This window comes from Anoplolepis gracilipes, chromosome 5, assembly GCF_047496725.1.
Source record: "Anoplolepis gracilipes chromosome 5, ASM4749672v1, whole genome shotgun sequence".
Taxonomy (NCBI): Eukaryota; Metazoa; Arthropoda; class Insecta; order Hymenoptera; family Formicidae; genus Anoplolepis; species Anoplolepis gracilipes.
Window position 1 is genome coordinate 9,223,194 of NC_132974.1, and position 24,335 is coordinate 9,247,528.

General features: G+C 37.0%; 2 protein-coding genes across 5 annotated transcripts in view; both read left to right on the top strand.

The window, feature by feature from the left end:
* Positions 1-513: 513 nt before the first annotated feature.
* Positions 514-2,634, top strand: LOC140665938 (uncharacterized). The gene is made up of 2 exons (XM_072892549.1): positions 514-547; positions 1,076-2,634. The coding sequence occupies exons 1-2, from the start codon at positions 533-535 to the stop codon at positions 2,030-2,032; spliced, it is 972 nt and encodes a 323-aa protein (XP_072748650.1). The 5' UTR covers positions 514-532; the 3' UTR covers positions 2,033-2,634.
* Positions 2,635-8,834: 6,200 nt separating this feature from the next.
* The window catches only part of LOC140665580 (uncharacterized), a 310,049-nt gene continuing 294,548 nt past the window's right edge, over positions 8,835-24,335 (top strand). For 2 of the 4 annotated variants that reach the window (XM_072891854.1, XM_072891855.1), the window contains exon 1: positions 8,835-11,424. In XM_072891854.1, the coding sequence (XP_072747955.1) occupies positions 10,927-11,424 (498 nt within the window). In that variant the 5' untranslated portion in view covers positions 8,835-10,926. The remainder of the gene's footprint in view (positions 11,425-24,335) is intronic. The other 2 variants (XM_072891857.1, XM_072891858.1) reach the window with 2 other exon arrangements.

Below are 24,335 nucleotides of genomic sequence, written 5' to 3' on the forward strand. Positions count from 1 at the left end.
GCAATCGTACAAGGGTCATCCAATTATCAAAACTTGCTATGATAAACAACAGTGGAAACGATAAATCTTTTCACTTAAACACAATTACATATTAACGAATGAAAGCGTTATTTTAATTGTAACTTACATATATAAAAATCAGATTTTATTTTTAGAGAAATAATTTTTCGATTTTATGTGATTTCTATTTATATTAAATTATACAAATATAAATTACTTAATTATATTCATAAATGTTCTGCGAAATCTGAACTTTCGATGTAACAAATTTTATTATATGACCTTAAAAAGAGAGCGCGCATCGTCAAAATCCCTTATGAATATTCTCCAATCCAGCCAAGATCGCCTCTGGACATTTGAGTTATGTAACTGAGGAAGTTTAGAAGTTTTAGAATGTGATGGGTTCAGATCAGAGGGCGTGTAGCAGCGGATATTTAGTGAAAGTAAGGTGTCGTCTGGCATCGCCATATAAAAACCGACGAATCGATGATATGAAGCACATTCAAAGTTATCTCTTCATAGCACGTTCACCATGAAGACGTTCCTAGTGAGTAGTGAAATTTTTCGTCAAGTTTTTCTATTTTTAAATATCCAAGTATAAACACAAATGCACCATAATAAGATAAAATTTTAGTGTTTGTTATAACAAATATATATATATATATATATATATATATATATATAATGTCAAGTAAAAAGCTAGCTTTTTCTTCATCTTGTTTAATCATTTTTCATTAATGAATACATTATAACACGATTAACTAACATTTTTATTTATATATGTATATATTACATCTTGTTTATTTTTATCAATCTTTTTAATTAATCCTTTACTAATGGCAAGTTTATCTCATTGTTAAACATATACCTGAATAAGCATCTTCCATAGAGCAATCTAATATTTTCACATTTATCTTAATATAACGAAAAGAAACGTTAAGTAAATCAATAATACATCTATTATTTATTATTTCTAAAATTAATCTGTAAAATTATTTTTACAGATTAATTCGTAAAGTTATTTTTTGATAACATTTTTCTAAATATCAACGATAAACCATTATTTTTCACATAGGCTTCATTATTGATCATCTCTGTCATCATCTGTGATGCGTCGCATACATCGGAAAAGAGACATCTGCAAGGAGGACCGATATATTCGAGTGGTGGCTTCGTACCAAGCATCCCCGGCGGTCACGGCAATCATGCGTTGCATGATCACGGATATGGACCTGGGCCCGGATATGGACATGGACCTGGATATGGACATGGACCCGGATATGGGTCTGGATATACGCCTGGATATGGGCCGGGATATGCGCCTGGATATGGGTCTGGATATGGGCCTGGATATGGGGCTGGATATGGGCCTGGATATGGAAACGGAAACGGAATTCTGCATTCTGGTGTAGGAATCGGTCCTGGAGTCGGACTCAACGGAGGAAGCCATGGATTATATGGACCAAGTTATGGTATCGTTGCAGGACACGGACCCGTGCACATCCACAGAACTATCGTGAATCGGGTGGTCCCAGTGCCGGTCCCCGTGCCTCAGCCCGTTCACGTCACTCGTAAAATCCCCGTACCGGTACCGCATCCCGTACCCGTCGAAGTGAGACGTCCTGTTCCAGTTGCGGTGCCTCACCCGGTCCCGGTCTTCATCACCAAAGCTTACGCCGTTAACGTACCCCGTCCGGTACCAGTGCCAGTCCCTCAACCTGTGCACGTGCCGCAGTCAGTTCCAGTATCGATTTCACCGTCTTCTGTTCCTCAAACTATACCGCTCGATCCCGTTCTGCTACCCTCTCAAACTGTCCAACCAATTGGTCCCATTGGAATTGGAAACGCAGATGGAATAGTCGACCCCGCATTGGAAGGCGGACAGAGCTCCGGATTTGCCATATCCAGCGGTATCGTAAATGGTGGTGAACAATCTGCTGGTTTTGTGGGTCTACCAAATTCAGAACTTCAGTTGGGCGAGCAACCCAGCGAAGGATACTCGTATCCGATACCGGCGAAAAAATTCTTTTAAGCTAGACATTCAAAGAAATCTGTTATGAGCGACATTACGATTTGCGTGCTAATGTCATACATCTACCGTTTTCGAAATTTTGGGATATTCAGCATACAGCTGGCCCAAGTCACATACCCGTGTATCTCGCAATTCATTTGGTATTTATTGACTCGTACACAGTGCAAGGTTATGATTTTAATTAAAATTCTGCTTAAAACCGCTTAAAACGAAAAAAAATCAAGCCATATATGTATATCAATATTTACTTTCGGGCTTTTGACGATGACGAGGAAAAGGGAGAGTAATATATTTCAAGAGCGTGAAAGTAGTATAATGTTAAGCGAGATGCCGAAAAAATGAATAATTATGTAAAACGCGCGATAAAAATGAAAACTGCGAGAATCTATTCGATACTTTCTGTTATGGTAATTTGGCATAAGCTAACAAAAATTACCAATTTCTCAAAATGTGTAGTTTGTAAGTTTACACCTGACTCGCATTCCAAACGGAATGATACGACTAATTATTTGTAATTTTTTATGCGTCTTTTCATAAAAAAAATACCAAAAATATCTCCGTAGCATATTATACAGATATAATCATAAATATATTTATAAGTGCACACAAAACTCTTCTTATATATATGTGTATATATATATATATATATATATATTTTTTGTTTTGTATATTTGTAAAAAAAAAAATAAATCTTGAATTATCTGACTTGTTAATTTATAACTAGCTTTATTGTTTCTTCCCCGATATATAATACTCTTATATTTTCTCTAAAGTAAAGCAATAACTACACACCACATGATCCTGCGGGTTCGAGATACGCGAGTAGATTTACCTCGATTCAAAAGTGATTAAAGTTGCTACCTCCTTACCCGCATCGCATCCCAAATTGCCGAAACTTTGACCTTGTGCTTTACCAGGCTCGACAAGCACACATAACCGTTTTGTACCGCCTCCGGCTGTGATCTCAGGGCTCTACTCGAGTGTGTTTGATTCGCCCTTTCTAACTTTGCATTAGACTGGATTAGTCTTACAAAAAATATTGCAAAAAGATGAAATAATTGATAGAGAATATCAGCGATTATTGAGTGTGATATTAATAAGATAAAACACAAATATGCTTTTGTTTTTATATTTTAAGTAATCTTTTTATTTTTCTCTTTTCTAACGAGCTAAAGCTTTTTTCATGCAAATTAAGATTTTTAATTTAAGTTTTTTACCGTGAAAATGTATGTAGACAGAGAAAATATATTAACATCGTATTGACAACGTTTAGCAAACTGCGTCTTACATAAAAAAACCTAAACAGTTGTATGCTTTTTCAGTTGCCTTCCCGTCATCTTCGTAATGGTATCTGTAGTAGTCGTAGAAGATGTACGTGCTCACGGTAGAATCATGCCCTCCAAATCCACGGTAAGCTACTAGACTTTATGTATATAGGGTGTCTCAAAATCATCATATATAGTTTTGCACATTCATATATACATATATACACGTATACAAAAAATATAAATAATTTTTGAGTTTTATTAAATTTTAGTAAACTGACCAATACTAAAGAAAGTATAAATATAATAAATGACAAAATTTTACTCTTAATTTTAAAAGAATTCTATTTTAATAGAACTTGAACATAAAATTTGTAACCGAGATATTTAATAATAAAATTGAATTAGTGAGAAATAATAGATTATATAATTTTATTATTTTGTTAAAGACTGGTCTTTAAATAAATTAAAAAAAGATAATATAAATTAAAAAATGTTACTTTGAGACATTCAGTATATTCGTGGATATGTACAAATATTACAACGTACGTCGGTGTACGTAGGTTCCTCTAGGAAGGTCCACATGTTCCGCAAACACACCCGCATGTACTTATGTGCATCCTCTCCTTTTCTCGCAGGAAGACCGGTAGTCACGCACTATTTTACGACTTTCGCCGGGCCTCTGAATTAACCCGAGCTTTTCCGGGTACAAGAACGGTCGTTTATGCACCCGTCCAGAAATGAAGTGCATTCCTTCTATCTCTACGACTAGGGTTACAGTGTCGTTAAACCGCCGTCTCTGATATCATTCCAAAGTCCGTCTCTTTTCTGTTTTTTTTTTTTCAAAAAAGTAGCATGAATCATATAAAGATATTCCAAACAAAAAATACGGAGCTTATTTAATATATTACTCGCGACGCTTTAAATATTAAAAAATTTCAAGTACAAATCTTATATAATTTTTTAATAATAATAAAACAAATATTTTAGTTAGTTTTAGTAAATTTGTAAAAAAGTTTGCTCGCCTTTGATATTAATGTAGAAGTTATTTTGCGCAAATAGTACACAAAAAACTCGCACGTAGAGATAGTTAAATATTGAATGACCTAATTTACGTAGAGCTTGTTGATTACCACAGATTTATAATTAACGTTTGCTCGCATGTATGATAATTTAAGTAATAATTAATAGATACAGGTAAATATATCGCTAATAATACAGGGATACTCTAGCATGCAATATAGTATATATAACATTTGAAATATTATTTAATCACTAAAACACAAAACATTCTTCACAAATTCGAAATGCGCGCAGCACAGCAGGAGTGTAGCTAATTGTGAGCATTTATCTAATGTGAAGGATTTACAGACGATGTAAATTTATTCGCGAGACCCTCGCTTAATTACGCAGATTCCGAGGCATCTCTCGCAGCACCCCCTCTCGCGTTATGTAAGGCGCACCGGAGGAAAAACAGAAATTAGTCTCGTGTTGCCAAGATATTTGCAGTAAGTAATGTTTTCATAGAACGGTCTCGCTATCATTATCATTTACTGCTCGCCCTTTACGATCCATCATTAAACGTATCCTAGAGCGCGGAATTCTTTTCATGAGCTGTGCTTTATAGCACGCTCTCAGATATATATACGAAATAAGGCTTCGTATTTGCTGTTTACGGCCTCGCGCAGTCACGAACAATAAATGTCACGAAATTATTCGAGGAAAGGCAAACGAAAAACGTCGGTTCCTCGGACTCGCGGACGCAATGTGTCTTTTTTTAGCTGAAATATCGGCGAGACGATAAATCGCGTCCCGGTCCGGGATTCGGAGCTCGAGTCGCGTAATGTAGCAGAACGAAGTCGAAAAATTGTTGCCACAATGCCGTGCAATCTGGGCCGGCGAGTCGCATACCGTAAAATGTTAATGATACCAGATGAAAATGACTCGTCTAGCGGCAGTGAATCATCTTGACATACGAGACGAGCGTCGTCTATTTAATTGCAATAACGTAACACTATCTACTCGCGTCGCGTATAATCGACGCGACGCTCGTATTCCGTGTGTCAAATTCTTTTTCCTTGGATTTTATATCGGTAGTTAACGTGTCTGATATATGCGCATAACGTTTATAAAGCCATGCGCACTGCTGTTTTTTTTTTTTTTTTTTTTTTCCTAAACGGCTATCTACCTTAAGCTCGGTCGGCTCGTTCGGGTTTTATGCTCGGGGCGCGAACTCGCTATTTACGATCGCCATTTCACAGCATCGGACGCAGCGTTTCCTTCCTCGGTCCCAGTCAGATGAATCGGCAGTTAATGTCGATATTTTTGAACTAACCGACCCCGACAACCCGCCGGGTTCCCTTTTTATCGCGACGTCAACCTCAGATGCAGCTGATCACCGTCATTGCGCGGCCGCAGTTCTGGTTGCAGCGTCGTAGGCTACGCTCAACCATTGATACGCTCACTGCACGTGGCGAACAGCGTGCACAGAATTTTATTGGTTGTTTTGAAACGGTAAAATATACCGTAAACACGCTATCACTAAACTCGTAAACAATGAAACGACATCCGTATGAAAGTTATAGGATTAAGCACCCCAATCGATTAGAATTTATATAGTTATACATATATGAATATAGAATATTATGCCGGCGATGTTGAAATAATATATTTACGTTCTATAACAGCGATAAACATAAGTCAAAGAATGAATTGCGTGCTTCGTAATAATCGCAGATTATTTTTTACGAGGCTTTCAGTTAACAAACTAAAAAACACGAATATTCTGCTTTCTATTATTAGTTGTTATTGAGCATCTATATTTAAATGTGAGATAAATATATATGTATATTGTACATATACATACCAATAAATTACAAATTCTTGCTAGCGTCGTGTCTTGTCGACACACTGATTAAAGATAAGCCGAGTACCTAACCAGAATCTAGCAGGACCCTATGTTTATTCTGCTTTGTATGCAGTAACCGTTTTCTCATAAGTCATGTTTTATCATGTTTAATAGACAATCGTCGGAATACTAATTTTCTCCATCCTTATTTATAAAATTAATGATCTGTTAATAATTTGATTTATACATTATTTATATAGATACAAACTTTTATTTGTAAACATTTAGTTGCAAATATTGTAAAATAACGTTACTACAATTTTACGCGTCGTATACAGCTTTAGGTTTCCCTCCAAAAATATTTTCGTGAATATGCGCGCGAGTATGATCTCTGATCATTATGAAAATGTCTGTGAGTTACGATAATGCATCCACAAAATTTCGTTGATGTAGAATATTTTAATGGAATCCACCATGTCATTGACTTCAATAACGAACTCAAAGAGATCTTTATAATATCGTTAGTCCCGTATAATCTGGAGTATCCGAATATCGCTAAAATTTGTTATACGATTATAAATATTTGGAACGTATGAAGCAATTAGCGCACTATAAAAGCTTGATTTCGCCGCTTCATAATAATTTGCGGAATTGCGGAAACGAGTTAATATATTGACAGGTGACTCGTCTTCCGATCTCATCCCTCTGCTTCGAAAGCAAATTACTCGACCAAAGCGAGGAAATAGCGAGGGTTGCATTGAAAGGGTCCTTCCTGTCCACGACACGCGATGTCATATCACGTTATTGAGAGCTACTTGTCACTCCCTGCTTTGCCGTCATAGCAGGACGGGTACGTCCATGCCGATCATTCAATTAATTCGGACCTCACGCATATATCGGTGATCATCGTTCGCACAAGCTCCACACGACTAGCATTGTCATTTAATAGAGATTTTACGTGGTCGCTATCGGTTTTCGCGTTCATTTTTAAAAAAGTGAATGCGGTAGATGTTTTTTGTGCAAGTAATGAAAAACATACTGCAAATTTAGTCAAATAAACATACAATTATATAAACAATAATAACTATGTTATTTTATCGTCCAACGATCATAATGATCTTATAATACTCGAATATCATATTGTAGTAAATATCATAATATTGTATATTACGAAAATACTAAGAGCGAATTTCACATTATGTTTCCAAGAATATAATTCTAAATATAACTTTAAAATTACTCGATAAAATATTTGTAGAATCAATCACTTGTCCGATATATAAATAAATAATAATGTTTTAAGAATTATTTATAAAAATGTTAGGAATCTATTTTCACACTGTTCTATTATAATTTAGTTTAAAAATTGCACATTATTATAAAATTCTACAGAAAATAAAGACAAAATAATAATAATAATAAATAATAATATGCAATCTCGAATTAGAGGTAAATTTGTGTGATGATTTTCAGTTATATTTCCATAAAAAAAAATACACACTTGATTCTTATTCTATATATAATAGACAAATTAGTATCTTTTGATATTATCCGATATATGTATGTAAGTGCATCCATGATCGCCTTACATCATTGATTTTAAGGGAAGCTGCCCTACGAGGATACTCGATTCTTGCCTGAAAGAAGGGAAAGAAGTGGCCATCTATAGTGACCCTCGAACTATCGCCACTCCTATCGCATTTACCCGATGCAGTCCAGTTTCGTTCGAGCGTAATATAATAGCATATAGAGCTAGCATGCCGGTCATTTGAGTGGCAGCGAATTGCTGATTATTTGCCTCGTGGGTCACAGGTCTCGTACAATTGCCGTTAGGCGTTCATTTATAAATGCCACAATTCTGACAAAGGCACTGATTACGATTCTCTCAGATAATCATCGATACTAACTTTCCTTCAACGACCGTGGTGCCTTCTGAGTGATCACGCAACGCGAACGTTATAAGGAAACTAATATTCATCCATTTTTCCCTTCCATTGTGAATTCACGTGAAACGTTACCGTTTTAATGCGGAAACCGAATGCGATAAGAATTTCGCGTAATTTTTATTAAAATATGTATCTTTAATATAATATTCTTACTTAACAAAAGTAAAAAAAAATTGAAATATACGTAATAAAATTTAATATTTTGTGAAATTCTTATATAAAACACAATTTTTATCAACGTATTTTAAAAGGTTAAAAAAAGATGCAAATGTAAAAGAACTTTCTATAAATATCTTTTAAAATGTTAAAAATATTTAAAAACGAAATATATTTCCTTGCATATATTTTTCTCAAATATCAATAAAAATTATAATTATTATTATTATTATTGAAAGATTCCAGAAGAATGAGATGGAATTTTTAGTATGCAAATTTTGTTTCGTCTTTCTCTTTCTTTTTTCTTAGGCTTACAGTTAAGATTAGTTTTTCAAGAAAACTTGTGAAATTCTCTCCAGCCAAATGTCAAATTACGCCGGAAGATTTGCGAAGAGCAGAGTTTCCCCACAGGATACTCGCCGTCGTGTCAAGACCGACGGCTGTTGCGTCCTGACACAGCGGCGCATCGCCGATGCTCTCGTCGGCACGTCGCGCGAACGACTGGAGGGGGGATCAAGAAGTCTGTTGGTGGGGAGAAGGACGGGTGAGAGGTGAGACTCGCGGCGGTGGGGAAGCTCGTGAAGAGCGCAGTCGAGTGGGGCTCCCTCTGGTGTGTGTCTCGTGTCAGTCGAGCCGTGTGCCGCGTCGCGTTAGTGTCGTGCGGTAGTGCTGCGTTGTCGCGTGTCTCGTCGAGCATCGACGATGACGTCTTCCTCGTTCTGACTATGAGCGGCGAACGCTCCTTACGAAGATCACCGGCCACGTTCTCCCTGTCGCTCTCCTTGTCATCATCGTCGCCGTCGTCGTCGCCGTCGTCGTCGTCGTCGCCGTCGCCGTCGCCGTCGCCGTCGCCGTCGTTTTATTCGATTTTTATTTGCACGCGAACCGATCGGAGAAACAGCGCGTCAGGGCTACCAACGAATCTTCGTCGTACGTTGTCGCCTTGTTTCGACCCCACGAAATCGCGACATTGTACGCTGCCGGCCGAGCGATCGTTTACAAATCCGTGTACCGGTTCCGTTCGTGAGTCCGTGTATAAAAGGGGAAACTTCAACGCGTGGAATAGCCGACCGTTACCGTCGCGAGTGACTACATGATTCTCTGGAGAACATCGAGCATTTTCGAGCGAAAAGTGTTGTCTCTTCGGAACAAGTCGTCGGCGAATAAACGCGCCCGAGTTTGTTTTCCATAACGTTCGCCGTGTTCGTTTTGTTCAGTGTACGTTTATCGAGGGTGAATAACTAAAGCAGACTCGTCGAATGTAACTCGTGAGTATATACCTAGCTGAGTGACAGTGTGTCGCGAGAGTTTTTCATAATCGTTATAGAAAGCAGGAAGGAAGGATCGTTCGTGGATTTTATTTCGCCGACGTTGCCAAGTTTCGTATTTTCAACGGAAGGACCTTTCGCCCTTCGTCCATCGTCACGAAGATCTCACGTGATCTATAATCGTCTTCCGCTGAAAAACCGCGGATTCTACCGGATTCTACGGATTTTCGAACGATCGGACAACGTCACTTGTGGACTTTGCGACGACAACGTAAGTCGTCTAGATTTGTCCTTGTCGGACAATTCTCAAGCTTCTTGGAATAGTGGACGGAATTGCCGGTCTGTTTCAGTTTATCACGTAGTGCGTGAAGCGTGTCTCTCTCTCTCTCTTGGTGTGAAAATTACGTGATATTTTCTCATCGATTATCGATCTCGCTGTCTGAACTTCAGTGACACGAATTATTGATTCGTCGCGAGCGCGCGGTAAAGTGAAATTATTTTAACGCAAAGTGTCGAAATTCCAGATTTATATATATTCAAATTACAAACTTATCTTTTGTTACGTAATTAACTGGCCATTCACAGTCATTCTAAAATTATATTATCAAATAGCAGAGTATGCCGAATTTGTGAAACACTAAAGTGCACGAAGAAATAGAAGCAAAACTCGGCAGAATTCATCAAGATATACTTGAAGCTGTTGCACGTACATTAGAAAAAGTTGAATAAATAATCCATCTAAATTTTCTCTGCTTTTCGCTTTCGTTCTTTCGCGTCGCGTGAAAAACAAGAAAACGAGATTTGATTGTCAACTTTTTGAACAGCTGCTTCGCCTTTGCTTTTTTTCCGAGACTCGGCAATATTTCGAAGCGGACTAGAGGCGTATAAAAACTTGGCGATAAGGAAAGAAAGAGAGAGAGAGAGAGAGCAGCAATATACTGATCTTATATCTCTCTACTACTCATATATCTCGTAATGCGCCGAAGAGTGGTACATGTCAAGCGACGAACGTGACCATCGCAAACCATCACTTTCCCCCCTTCCTCCTCCCGCGTGTTCTAAAGTCGTCGCCGAGACGACCCTCGTTAGTAGCGGCCAATCGTGGAGGAGAATGTCACTTTGAAACGTGAGAACGGATACGATTTATACGCTGAATCGTCTGAATCGAATTTCGACGCTCCTCGATGGACGTTACATCGTCTGGAAGGCGACCTCGCGAGATGGTAGCCGCCAAGTACAGCGGATAAAGAGACGCAACAGCGTACAGGATCGTCGGACGAGGAGCAGCGCGGAGGAAAAAGGCCAACGGTGGAAAAGAACAGGCGGGCGAAAGCCCAGGAACAGAAGATTTAAAAAGAGCAAACGAGCGGGGGCGTAACCGGGCCTACGCGTACACAACGAGAGTGCCGAGATGACCATGACGAGTAACATCGTGGTCGAGTGGCTGCGCTCGCTCCACCTCGGCCAATACTCGGAGTCGTTCATCGACAATGGCTACGACGACCTTGAGATCTGCAAGCAGATCGGCGATCCGGATCTCGACGCGATCGGCGTCTTCAATCAGAAGCACCGCTCTCGCTTGCTGCAGTCGGTCAAGACCCTCCGCGAGGAGGGCGCCGCGAGTGTATACTTCACGCTGGAGGAGACCAACGACAGTAACTGCGACAACATCAGCTCCAAGTCCTCGAGGACGTCGTCCGAGAGGCCACCCAGCGACAAAGAGGCGCAACGAGCGTCGCCTACGGCAAGTTCCTCCAGTGGCGGTCAAGAGTTGACCAAGTTTGCGGACGAATACGAGGAGGGCAAGGCCGAGCTGGTGAGAATTCCAAGGATGCAACTGAGGATGCTGCTGCAAGAGAAGCTGAGACACGACGGCATCAGGCTAGCCTGTCAACCATACACCACACCGGTAAGTTAATTTACTTTGGAGAGTAACTTTGTTGCGCGCACGTAGAAGTTACCGGAAATTAATACGAGTATCGATGATTTATTTTCATTTAATCAAATTAAAATTTTAAGAAAATGTACGATGTAGGTGACAAAACAATAATCTCGAGTAAAGAAAAAGGAAAGAAAAGTTGGTTTAGATAAAAATACATTAGAATTGTCAAAAAGTGTAAGAATAAAAATTATATGCAAATTATTAAACTATTATATGTAGTGTTGAGAAATTTAAAAAAAAAAAGCATATAATAGGTATAGAGTTATATGTTATTAAATTGATATTGATTTAAATTATAATTTTGTTCGTATATCACGTTAATACATAATTGAGATAAAAAATCACAAAATTACATTTCTATTTTCGAATATGGAATAATTTCTATTCAATTAGTTTTATATATTATAAAAGTAAACATGTGATTTTTTTGAAGCATGTAGTAAAAAGTATATAGATATCATTTATTATTTATTACACATATTCTGCATTTCTAAAAATGTAACGTACATCAGGTGTTTTATACTTTTAACTTTTTATTAATTTAAACTGATTTTTTTATAACTAATTATTATTTTTATATAAATTATATTAATTATATAAATAGTTTTCGATAAAATTTTTAAAAGTTAACGTCCCTGTATTAAACGTATATATATATATATATATATATATATATATATACACGTATGTGAATATCAAAATAACACATGTCTAAAACATACAATATTAATTTTATTGTACGTCAAGTTATTGTCAATTAAATTGCAAATGACAAGAACAATATGGCACTGTGATACAATATATAATTTAAATGATTTTCTAATAAATGTGCTGTTTTGATATTCAAGAAAGTAGTTTGCATATATTTTGCACTTTTTACAGTTATGTTAAATAGATAACGCGTTACGTGTACTAATTAATTTTGACTTTATAATCCCGACGTTGTTACTCTACTTTCGTCGACAATATGTCACGAACATTATGCGTTTCCATTTTCCTCATGTTAGTCACGTCGACGAGCGTGCATCATCTTTAATACATTATGATACGTGCTACGATTAGCTACGACAATGATACTCAAATTATCGAGTCATCGAGCAAGTACTCAGGTGTACCAGTGGCAATGGGGGTATCTGAGACGAAGATAATGCTGAAAACTTGTAGCCCTCACACATGGCACGCCCACGAGCGTAGATAATCTCCTGATTCATTATTTCGTTACATTAGCCACTAGTTCGAGATAAGAAGAAACTTGCCATGTTTTACCATGCACGTTCTTATCCTCTAGTAACCTTCGGCCGAAATGTCTGATCGTGTATTACATTTTCACTTTCTAATTATTATTTTTCTTTCTCTTTTTTGATCAACTTTTTTATTAATTTCTTGAAAAATTGAATAATAACTTGAAGCTATGAAAATTAAATTATGTGACATTTATCTTGATTTCAAAATATTATTCCAATTTTCAATGTAGCTTTAACGTGTCAACTTTATTACGTGTCAGCAGTGCATGCAAAGTTTCAAATACATCCTTGCATTCTAGTTTATTTACATCTATAATACAGTGTAAAACATTTGCCAATGACCTAATTAAGATACAGATACATATAACAGTAACAAGCTTGCTAAAAGATTTTCTGTCAGATGAAATACATTTTCTTCTTTCATATGTTATTGTGGAACTAGTCAGGGATATAAGGCAAGGGATATAATAAAAATTAACGGGATTACTTTCTGTAAAATTACAGAGAATATATAAATCGCAAATGTAGAAAATAAAAATATATACAATAATTATATAGTTAGATTAAAATAAATAAATAATAAAGAAATGAGAAAATACTTTTTTATTTTTCGTTTTTTTCTGTTGTAATCCAGTGCGATCAAGAAAGTTAGCATAGAATGGGTATCAGGTAGAAATAACGTCGTACGCTTAAGTTCAAAAAAATGGGTCTTTGATACGGTATACTAAAAAATTTTCGAAAAAGTATAAGTATCTTAAAAGAAAAGGAAAAAAGACTAAATAGGAGAGAAAAATTTGAAGGAGTTGCATAACTATACGTTTTACGATATATTAATAATTAAAATTAAAATTATTTTACAAATTAAAAACATGAATCACTCATGTAATGTAAAAATTTAATATAAAAATGCACATACTTTGTATGTTAAATGTTCAAACTTTATATAATTTGTGTGGAATTTTTTTACCTAATTTATTAATGTAATTTGACATACAGTGCAAACAATGTAGTTAAATCTCATGTGTGAGCACATGAGATTTAACTACATTAATTGAAAATAATAAAAAACGCGTCGAGTGACAATTTCTAGAATAATTAATTATATGCTCATTATCAAAATTATAAAAGCGAAGTGTTTTAATATTTAAGAAACAAGTTTAAAATCTCTGTTTCACCGCTAATGAATCGGAGAAAACAGTTATGCCTGATGATGTCCTTGCGTATTCCACGTTTATTAATTAACCGTAGTTACTTGTCTTAATCGTTATTAATTAACGGAGAGATGAATAGACTCTTGATATTTGATGAAAAGATAGACTCTTTATATTTGAAAGCATGGTGGGCTTTTATCGCGCGGATAAGTCTGGCATTATTACTCATGCAACATATTAAACTAACGTTTGTGTCACTTGTCATGATTCTTATGATAAATATCGAGCTTATAGTTTCTGTAATGTTTAAACATATTGCTAAAGTATACAAAGACATAATGAGAAATTTAATATAGAATAGAATCATCATTAAATCTATTGGAATTTTATAAGGAAATAATTTACATGTGTGCATCAATTTATTCCATCCAATAAAAATTATCATCTTGTACAAATAAGGTGAAATAACTAACATTCATATCAGACAAAATTATATTGTTTAGATATTGCATTAATATAATTGTGTTAAAAATTGCAAAAATACAAATGTGCTTCTGCATGGTTGTATGTTGAATGTATTACATTCACGGAAACTTTTAAATATGGCAAAAACTATGAAATAATACATATGCATATTATATTATCTTTTTAATATCATAATACAATTACAGTTTATCCATTGTTTCGAAATAGCTATAACACCAACAAGTGTTTTGTTAAAAAAATTTGTAATATGATTGTTTTTTATACTGAAACTCTTCATAGTTACTGTAAATTGACGCGTAACTGGAATTCACGATTGAAATGCATCACGAATTTACGACACGTGACAGTTTTTATTTTTATACACACATCGCCGATGTCCATTTAAATTAGTTCGCAAGCTTTAATTTATTCCTTTCGTGGTACGCATGATTCTACAACTGTTCTATAAACTAGCTCTACCCATTTGACAATGGAGATTATGGTATGACAAGCGCTTTTGTTGTACGAAAAGCTGTTACGGAAAAACGGTAGATTTTTAAATTACAAATATCGGTACATCTGTCAGCTTACATTTGAATTATGAAGAAAGAATTGTGTATTGCATTTTTCCTACATATTAGGAATAATCACGGTTGTTTCCAAAATATGACTATATTTTTTCCTAAATTTTTTTTAAATTATATTATTTATATTATAAATTAAAATTTTTTTGCATTAAGTTTAACAGAATCTGAGCAGATAAATATTATTTTTGTGAATAATTTCACTTAAATTTTAATAAATTTTAAAAATAAATCCATTAAAACTTTTTTTATTTGATTATTACAATATTTGCTTGCTGTTATGTACAGGAATTTTCGTTTTAATGTTTTAAAATTTTTAGAAATGTCCACGTTACAGAAAAATGTATCCAAAAATATTTCAGGACAAAATTTTTTAATGGTTTATATAAAAAGAGAAATTTAATATTGAAGTTTAATTAGAGGAAAAAAATATTAAATGTTATTTGATCAAAAAGAGAAATTATGAAATGAATATTTCGAATTTTTGGTAATAAGTTTTTTTATTAAGAAATTAATTTGTCACAATTTATGACGGAAAATACAATAATTCCATGTGATTTTCATTCTTATAATTTTTTTGACATAATATTATATGTGTATAAAGAATATGCGATATTATATACAATTTCATGTATTTTTTCCCTTTTATAAGAACATATTTTATAGTTAATAGCAGATAAAATAGGCATTAGTGTTTGAAACAATGAAAAGGAAGTAATACACTTTTCTCGTGATATCGCGATCGATCGGTTGAGCAACTATAAAAATTGCAAATTGAAAATGCAGAAAAGTTTCTGCGAATTGCAAGAAAAATAGCATTCGAGCACGCGATTACTCATATGCGCCAATTTATTTATAAACTTTCGGGAGGACCAAATGATGCTTTCATTTATGTTTCCGTGTACCAATAAACGCGAATGCACTTTCCATTCTGTTTGTGAAATTTTAATGCGGTTTACCGACACAGACTAAAATGAGACAAACTCATCTTTTCCACTTTTGCTGTGCAATATATTCTCGCACCTACGATTTTATTATAAGGCGGTCGATTCTGTATTTAAAATGTAGTGAAAATGCGAAAAGTAAACAGCTCACGTGATTATTCTTGTATACTTTTAGATCTAAAGATGTACACTAATCAGGAATGGCGCGAGCTCCTAATTTTTCGCATTTTTATCTCGTTATAGATACAGAATCGTCTCTAAGATTTAAATGATATCAACTGACTCTTAAAAAAAAAACACGTAATTTTATATTAATACACATGGTTCTTTTAACTATTTTTTAATAATATTGGACTACTATAATTTAAGAAAGACACATAAAAGTTATTGAAAACTGATTGTTTGACTACGAAATATCTCCATGCGATATCTTCCTATCCGAATGAAAAGATAACAATGAAAGAGACAAAAAAGTCAACTTTTTCGATTTTTAAATTAAAATATTCTCAATTTAAAAATCTATTTTCTCTAGATTGTATTATGCAAATTATTATATTGTAATCATAACTCTCTTTGGTCCGAAACCAGCGGCAGTTGAACTAAATCATGGAGCGAAGTTTTCACATTTTTCACCATCCTTTTTGTAAATTCCCTAATTTTCGATCACGTGTAACTCGCATGTATTCAAAAGCGATTTATTTTATAATCAGCGAATAAAAAATTTTATAAAATTCACAGATTATCATTGTAAATCAAAATTGCGTATATATTACTCGTGATACGCAGTCTGCACATACTTCGGATTCGAACTATCACGTATTGTCGCTGTCGTCTCGTACCTTTGGCGATCAACATATGAATAACATGAATAATACGATTATACGATCGCGGTCGCGGCTAACTTTGTACTTCAGTCTTTACACGCCCATATGTTATCTCTTTTTCGCAAGAGAGCGCACGCAGCACGCGAACAAACTGACCGAACATGAAAACGAAGAAAAATAAAAAATCCTGTTTCTCTCAGAGCACGGTGGTCCGGTCGTCACCTGCGCCTTTCGCCTCCTTCTCCCTCTCCCTCTCCCACCGCTCTTCCGTTCTCGTATGTACACGCGAGAGCCGCGTTGGTGGCCGTTACGTTGTCAAAGTGATGCTTTCCGTCTCGAAACCGGACGCAACATGCATTTTCGTATTCATTGCTGGCAATCTCGAATCCCGTTCTCCTGCGGACGCGGAAGATTCGATTTGCGCGGCGCCTCGCGCCTCGGCCGGCGCGCGTGTATCTCGCCGATCAACATTTCAATCGTAGGGACTACGTAGCCAATTACGGTACTATCGCGATACTATCGCCGTAGCTACGCATTTATTTATCCGTCCGGTCGTTGCGTTGGAGCGATGGTACAACTAACACCTCGTGAAAATTGCACCGCTCGTCACGTCGCGCCTCGCGCCTCGCGCCGCGCTCGTCCAGCGGATTATGGAAAGCACCACCGTTTGCCAATTTCACGGCACGCTCTCGCGATCGGGAATTTATCGTAACTGTAGTTGTTTTTTTCTTTTATTTTGTTTCTTTTTTTTATTCTTTTGCTTACCGCTCATTATTCGCCACACCTCCTCGTAATTGTTGGCGGAACAGCTGCCTACCCGCGATAACTCCAAGTTTTAAAGATGTAATCTACGTTAAGCGAGTTTCTTATGTAGAAAGGAGTCTTGTGTGTTACAAACCTATTAAATTAATTAGATAAATACTACGCATGTGGCTAAGAGAAATAACATGTGGTTTATATAATATACAGTTTATAAATCGCTACAAGGAGCGTCATGTAATAAATTGATCAAAACTCCCTATACTTTATTATTTTAAAAGGAAGAAAAATTATATGTATATCTGCCGTTTACTAATTTTTTTTTAAACAGCATATCCGTACGTATATTTTCAACTATCTATACTCTGTATGTTTTTATTTAATATGCAATTAATTACAACAATGTTATCATATACTCGGTACATTATTTTTGGCGATTTATTTTTTGTGAAATCTATATTATACTCTGTGTGTCGGCATAAATTCAGTTATACGACAAACATATGTACGTCTCAAATCGATATGAAACACACCGCGTGCTTAAAGATATCCACGTAGAATACATTTTTCATTGCTTGCTATGTAATGTATAGACCGCTGCATGAGAGATTCTTTGAAATTAAGGTCACAACAAGTCGTTTAATTTCTCCGTAGCCTCGTTGAGCAAGAGGAATGGGACAAAAAGCACGAAAGCAAACAAATTAAGAATGCGAGAAATATTTGCGTGACTAAAGGCACAGCGATGCAAACTCTGCGCGATTGAAGCGCATTAGACGATATTCTTTAACGAGATAACTTGTCTATGAGCGCGATTAGGATTAAATATCCAGCCCTCACATGTGGCGTGCTTCTCGCACGTTTCCGACTCGACCTTGTAACGGGAGATAGGAAGAGTTCCGTGAGCGCCATAAAACGATCGAACAAGCACCTCTTCATCCTCGAGGCGTCTCTAACTTGTCTGGCGAATTTCCGTTATTCACGCCCACGGGAGTGGTCGTTACTCTCTCGGCAACAACGTGCTACTCTTTTACGCCGATGAGAGTTGAATTGCGCCAACTTCGATCGTAACCACGTCGCGTTCTGCCGTAATAGCAAGACAATCACTATTTCAAGAAATTTTTTTTCTCGTACAAATATCTAAATAAACGAAATGAATGGCGCTGCAAATCTTGTCAGTCTATTTATCAACGCTCTTTCCAGATTTGTTATCAAATTATTCAAATTATGTAATTAAGTTTTTACCTGAATTTTTTTTATAAAGCATGAATAATAATAATAATGATAATAATCGAATATTAATAATAATAGGAAGCAAAAATTAACCTTTACCTGAAACATTCACAATTGAAAGTCAATCAAATAGATAGCTAATAAAATTTATTAACATTTGAATTATTGGTTCTTATTGATTAATGATCGTCTCCATTATTAATCTAACAATTCTATCTCGTCAGTCGAATGTAGACACGTATCATACCTATGTATCTCCGTGTTTCTCATCTTTGCTCGATTTTCCTATTATAAGCACATGGATATAAGCTGGATCAAATCGACGGCGTTTAATATTTTGAGACAGACACTGGATAGAGCGACCGACCTTCCCGTTCCCGGTATAACTATAGCGTATCGGTTGTAATAGCTTTTAAATATTTGAACGAATGTTCAATCGATATACCTATCCCTTGGTCGAGCGTGTCGCGGTTCTTTCCCGAGCCTTCCCTGTTCCATTCCCTTCTAACCCATTCCTTTCCACCTAGCAGTTCGGCCTGCCGAGCACGTTTTCATGAAATATCGAACGCATGAAATGAGATTCTCTTATTCCGTAAGGGGAATAGAATCGTGTAGAGAGAAAGAGCGGTCGGACTAGTCGGACTAGAGCCCGGGGGAGCAAGAGTGTGGATCGAAGTACCAGATATTACGCGTCGCTCGCGACGACGCGGCCATATGATTGATGCAAGATGGTTATGCCAGTCGTGTGCGTTTGTATGCGCGCGCGTGTAGGTTCACGTACAGCTACATGTCTCTGTGTACGTGCGTGACGTGTGATTATTATTCAAATTTTCGCGATAGCTAGGGCCCGGTGGGCTTTCAGCGAGCGACGCCGATTGCCCACCGAGATTGCCTTTCTAGTGAATATTTATTAAGCGCGCCTATTTGTGTTAATCGTTGTCTCGCACCCGCGCATCGCGACCAGATACACGTCACTTCAGCGGCTTATCATCCTGGTTTTTTTTTCTCCTTTCCGTCCTGCCGCGCCGGATTCTCTCATCGTTCCTCGTAAACGGAACGTCAAGTCTGAGGATGTAATCAAGAAGAGTCTAGAAACATCATGGGACGCATCGAGCGTATGAACATGGAATTTATGGTTCTCGCGGCAACTACCATTAATAATCTCACCTTTGTCTCTCTGTCTTCAGCTTCCTTTTCCTATCCGTCTTGCGCGACCTTTCTATCTCTTTCTCTGTCCTTCGTTTTCTTCATCTTGACGCCAAGATTTCGTCTCTCAACATTAGCGTGTTCGTACGTTTTCCTCGTTTCTTCTAACCACTTTGGAACTCGACAAGAACGATACGCCGCGCTATCATATACCTGCAGGAAAGTGAGTTTGGAGTGGCATTAATGAAGAGACATCGTTGAGAGTCGCTGTGATAAAGCGAGGAGCCGTTACCGTCGCTTTTAATTAAGCTCCCGCTTTTAACGCGCCAATTATGAGAGCGAAGAATTTATACGTTTAACCTGAAAGTACCAAGTAGCCGTGACATCGATTACGCTACGATGCATCTGTGCAAACCAACTTTGTTGGATAATGTTCTATTTAAAGTGCACTTTATCTGTGCATTTACGTACAGAGAGAAAATCACACTTTCCTCGAGCAAAACTATCCTTGCATGTTTCGATCATTCATTTCCAAGACGCTCATCGTCTCGTAAACGCGCGTGTCTTACTAGCAAGTCGACTAATTTTGAATTTATTAATGTAGGTATATTGATACATTACTATGACGAGCAAGATTGGCAATTATATAGAGAGAGGCGAAAGTAAAACGTTGAGGATAAATGTAAAATTATAGCGAGACAGCTGTGCGCGCATATTTATCGAGTGTATTATCGCGATATAATAGCGACAGTGAAATATTCATCACGCGTGAGTGTTAATATATCGAACACGATCTAGTGCACCGTCACTTCCGTCTCCGTTTCTCGATCTCGATTTCGCTTCGTCGTGCATCGTACTTGTCGGCTTGTCGGTTAACTTCGGTGTCTGTCTCGTTTCGATTCAATTTGTACTTATGCCTTCTCCGCTACCCACACGCCATTGCAAATACGCCGACGATCGAATTAAGCAAGCACAAACAGATTCAATATCCGATTCTAGAAGGTAGTTCAAAATTTATGCTCACATTCACAGTTCTATAGTCAAAGTTCGATAAAGTATCTATTATATATCGTCTTTGTTATACAACAAATATTAATATTAAATTACTTAATAATTAACATTTCTTTTGAGAAATTTTTTTATTAATTTTATTTTTAATATTGATTATAACTCTGAAAAAAATTCAAAAAAAATATTTTTTATTAAATCCTTTCAGCTTAGAATTGAAATACAACTTATAATTAATCGCTGTGGTAGCTTTATTTAAAAAATTAGAACATACTCCATAGTTTTAAATAATAATATGTGATGTAACTTTTCTCTTTCTCTTTTACACAGAGATTACATACTCTTTAAGATTAATCGATTCACGGTTTTATTATACCGTTGTGCGAATAAATTATACCTTTGATAGTGCCAAAAAAATATATTCTAAAAATATCATTTTTTGTAGACTATCCTTATATGTTTATACTGACGGTTAACAGAATTTTCCATGTGACTGGTTCCATGGAAAATAATCGCTATTAATTACCTTATTACATACTCACGCGGCGTAATTTGCTGCAATCGAGCATTACGCACTTTGTATCCCCATGTCATTAATAATGGTGTATTTCGTTCGAGAAGACCATTAATCGTTGTCTTAGAGGACTAAGCTACTACGCCAATGCCGTGGATAGTTGGCAGTAGAGTCTGTCCCAAAGTCGCAAGAGAGCCCGCTTCGTTACGAGCGGATACACGCAGGATAGGATTTTCCTTTCTCAAGGATTTCACACAGGTCGCTCCTTTCTCTGCTTCTCTCTCTTTCTCTTTCTCCCTCGCTGTCTTGTTCACCGTTTTCTGCCCTCTCGGTGTACTTCCTCGATTGTATACAAGCCACATCGAACTGCCGCTCCCGAACTTTTCCAGGACGAGGGTTCGAGTCTCGATTAAGGGTGACTGTAGGTAGCCGTCTCTGAGCAGTAAGTAAACTGCTTTCTGCCTGGGATTTCCAGAATGGAGAGAATGCCCCATGACGTTGGTTTGACCTTATACATTTTTACATAAGAATGCTATTTTCAACGTGAAAAAAACCACGCGATACGATCTAGTTCTGAAGTTATAAAAAATAGTAAATAAACTATGTAGTGGAACTTTAGTATAATTAAATAAAATTTAAATTTAATATTAAACTATTAAATATTAATTGCATATTTTAAGAAGAAACAGAAAGGGTTTCGAAATAATCGATAAAAGCCCGTTCATTTATTTATATACTTTTGCATTATTTCTGTAGCTCCTAGTCCGGATATCGTTCTCTTTCCACTTCCTTGCACATGCATTGATTGTTTCCTGAAAATACTGTTGCGATCAGCGTATATGTATACACACCTACACACACGTACACGTGAAGCACAAACTAAAACGCGAAAGCATGAATATTTTCAGATATTGATGATATGAAAAAAAAATATTAGATAAAATTAAAGTATTTTAAAGGACACATTTTTCGAGTGTACTTACTTTTTCGTCATGAAGCCAATCAAGGGAATTACAGTCGCTTTATACTCCTCACTCTATAAAATACGTACGCACGCGTGAGCGGATCCGGCAGTTAAAGTAAACGCATTATCGCGCAATGTGTTCCCTCCTCGGCCAGGTTGGCACGCAACGCATGCCACGCGCTATCTAGCTCAGCATTAAGGACTCGCGCCGAGCTGTATTACGGCTGCCGGGTAATAAACATGTTTAATTGCAACGCTAATGGCAGGGCGGAGATGCTGCGCGTTGGTACAGCCCTTAGCTAGCGGGAACGCCATGGTCCAAAGCCGGCACCTCCGGCTTTCGTATCCGCACAATACTCGGCGTTGTTGTCGGCGCGACGAACGGCGCGGTGCGAATGGAAAGCGAGAGGAAAGGAGGAGAGAGCCGATAATTGATTACGTCGACGATTGGCCGGGATGGAAAATACGAATCGATCGATTCGCGTCCGATGATGCGCCTAAGAGAGCCACGGCCGTTCTGCATTCCGGCTGGCTTCTGTTATCGACGTTTATTACTCACCGGAGGCGCCTGCTGATACAGTATTGCGGCATGGCTGGTTAGCTGGCAGGCAGTCTACAGTATTTTGCGTACTCGCGCAGCGAATCGTGCGTCTTCCTTCTCATCTCTCTCACAAAGCTCCATTGAATCGATTACGCGCTTGTCTATCCGCGAACACAATTTGCGATTCGCCGATCTATTATAGCGCGGTACTTTGAATACATGCATCTCTTGCGGCTTGAATCTCAATACTAAATATTGATAAATAGTGATTAAATTTCCGAAAACATTCCATGCTTTTAGGTAATTTAATACCTAGATATTGTCTTCTTTAGAAAATAAATTTGGTAAATTTATTGCTGAAGATTAGATTATAAGAATATTATCAGTAAAAGTGCTTCTCAAAATCTTATCTATTACGAGTATATTTATTTTTCTCATGCGTACAACTAAAATTGTATTGTGGATTTTTGCTCTATCCTATATATTGATTCTTATAAATAACTAGGTATCTTGATATTAATAAAAATTGAAAACTAGCTGTTGTGACATTGATATATAGCACGAAATGGAACGCGATAATTTCTGTCGTATTACGAATATCACAACATCTACTCGCGCCATCAACGTATTATACGACGCATTTTGATTATAGCGACGATAAGACGTCTCAAACCACGCTACAGCAAATTCATCTTTTCTTCGAGGGTCGAAAAAAATGCGACTTCAAGTGATTTCGCGTTATCATAGCGTTATCGCGTCCGGTATATCGGTGGCGTCGCGCACCCCAGACTCGATAAAATCATGGGCAAGTCCGTCAGTCTTATCGGCTCCGACCGATCGATCGTTCGAGGGTGGCGTGTGGGTCACTGCCAGCCTCGTACTATGGTATGAAACAAAGGCACAGTCTCTCGTTACTGAGGATTAAGCAACGCCGACAGAGGCAGAAAGTTCCATGGGCCGATCGGTCGGAATTCCTTAGGGTAGCGAGAAATTGCCAGTTTAGGTTGTAGGTTAGACTCGTCGGAGACTTTTGATGTTCGCTCTCTGCGAGTAGTACGTTTGGAAATGAAATAATTTTTTTATTGTTAAAAAAACACGACACAATATTTTGCAATTCTATCTTTTATGATTGTATATCCGGAAGCAGTACGTCACTCACACGTGACTTTTAGCGTTATATATAGTCATCGGTTAAAAGCAATTATAGCTTTGCCAATAATTTGCTACCCTCTTTAATCTTCACATAACGGCTCAAAGGCTGCCCTCTCGAAATGTATCTTCAAACATATTTTGGAGTATCGGAGTGGCCAACTAATCGAGTGACCGAAGGCGTCGACCGAAAATCTCGATATCGGATATTCAACTCTGGCGTTAATCCAGCAGCTGGCTCGAGTATTCGGACCAACGCATTCACATCGCAAACTCGTATATTCCATCTCTGTGTGCGTCTGACAAAATTAGACAATGTACATGTCAAGCATAGGTCTGAAACGTAACAGTCTGT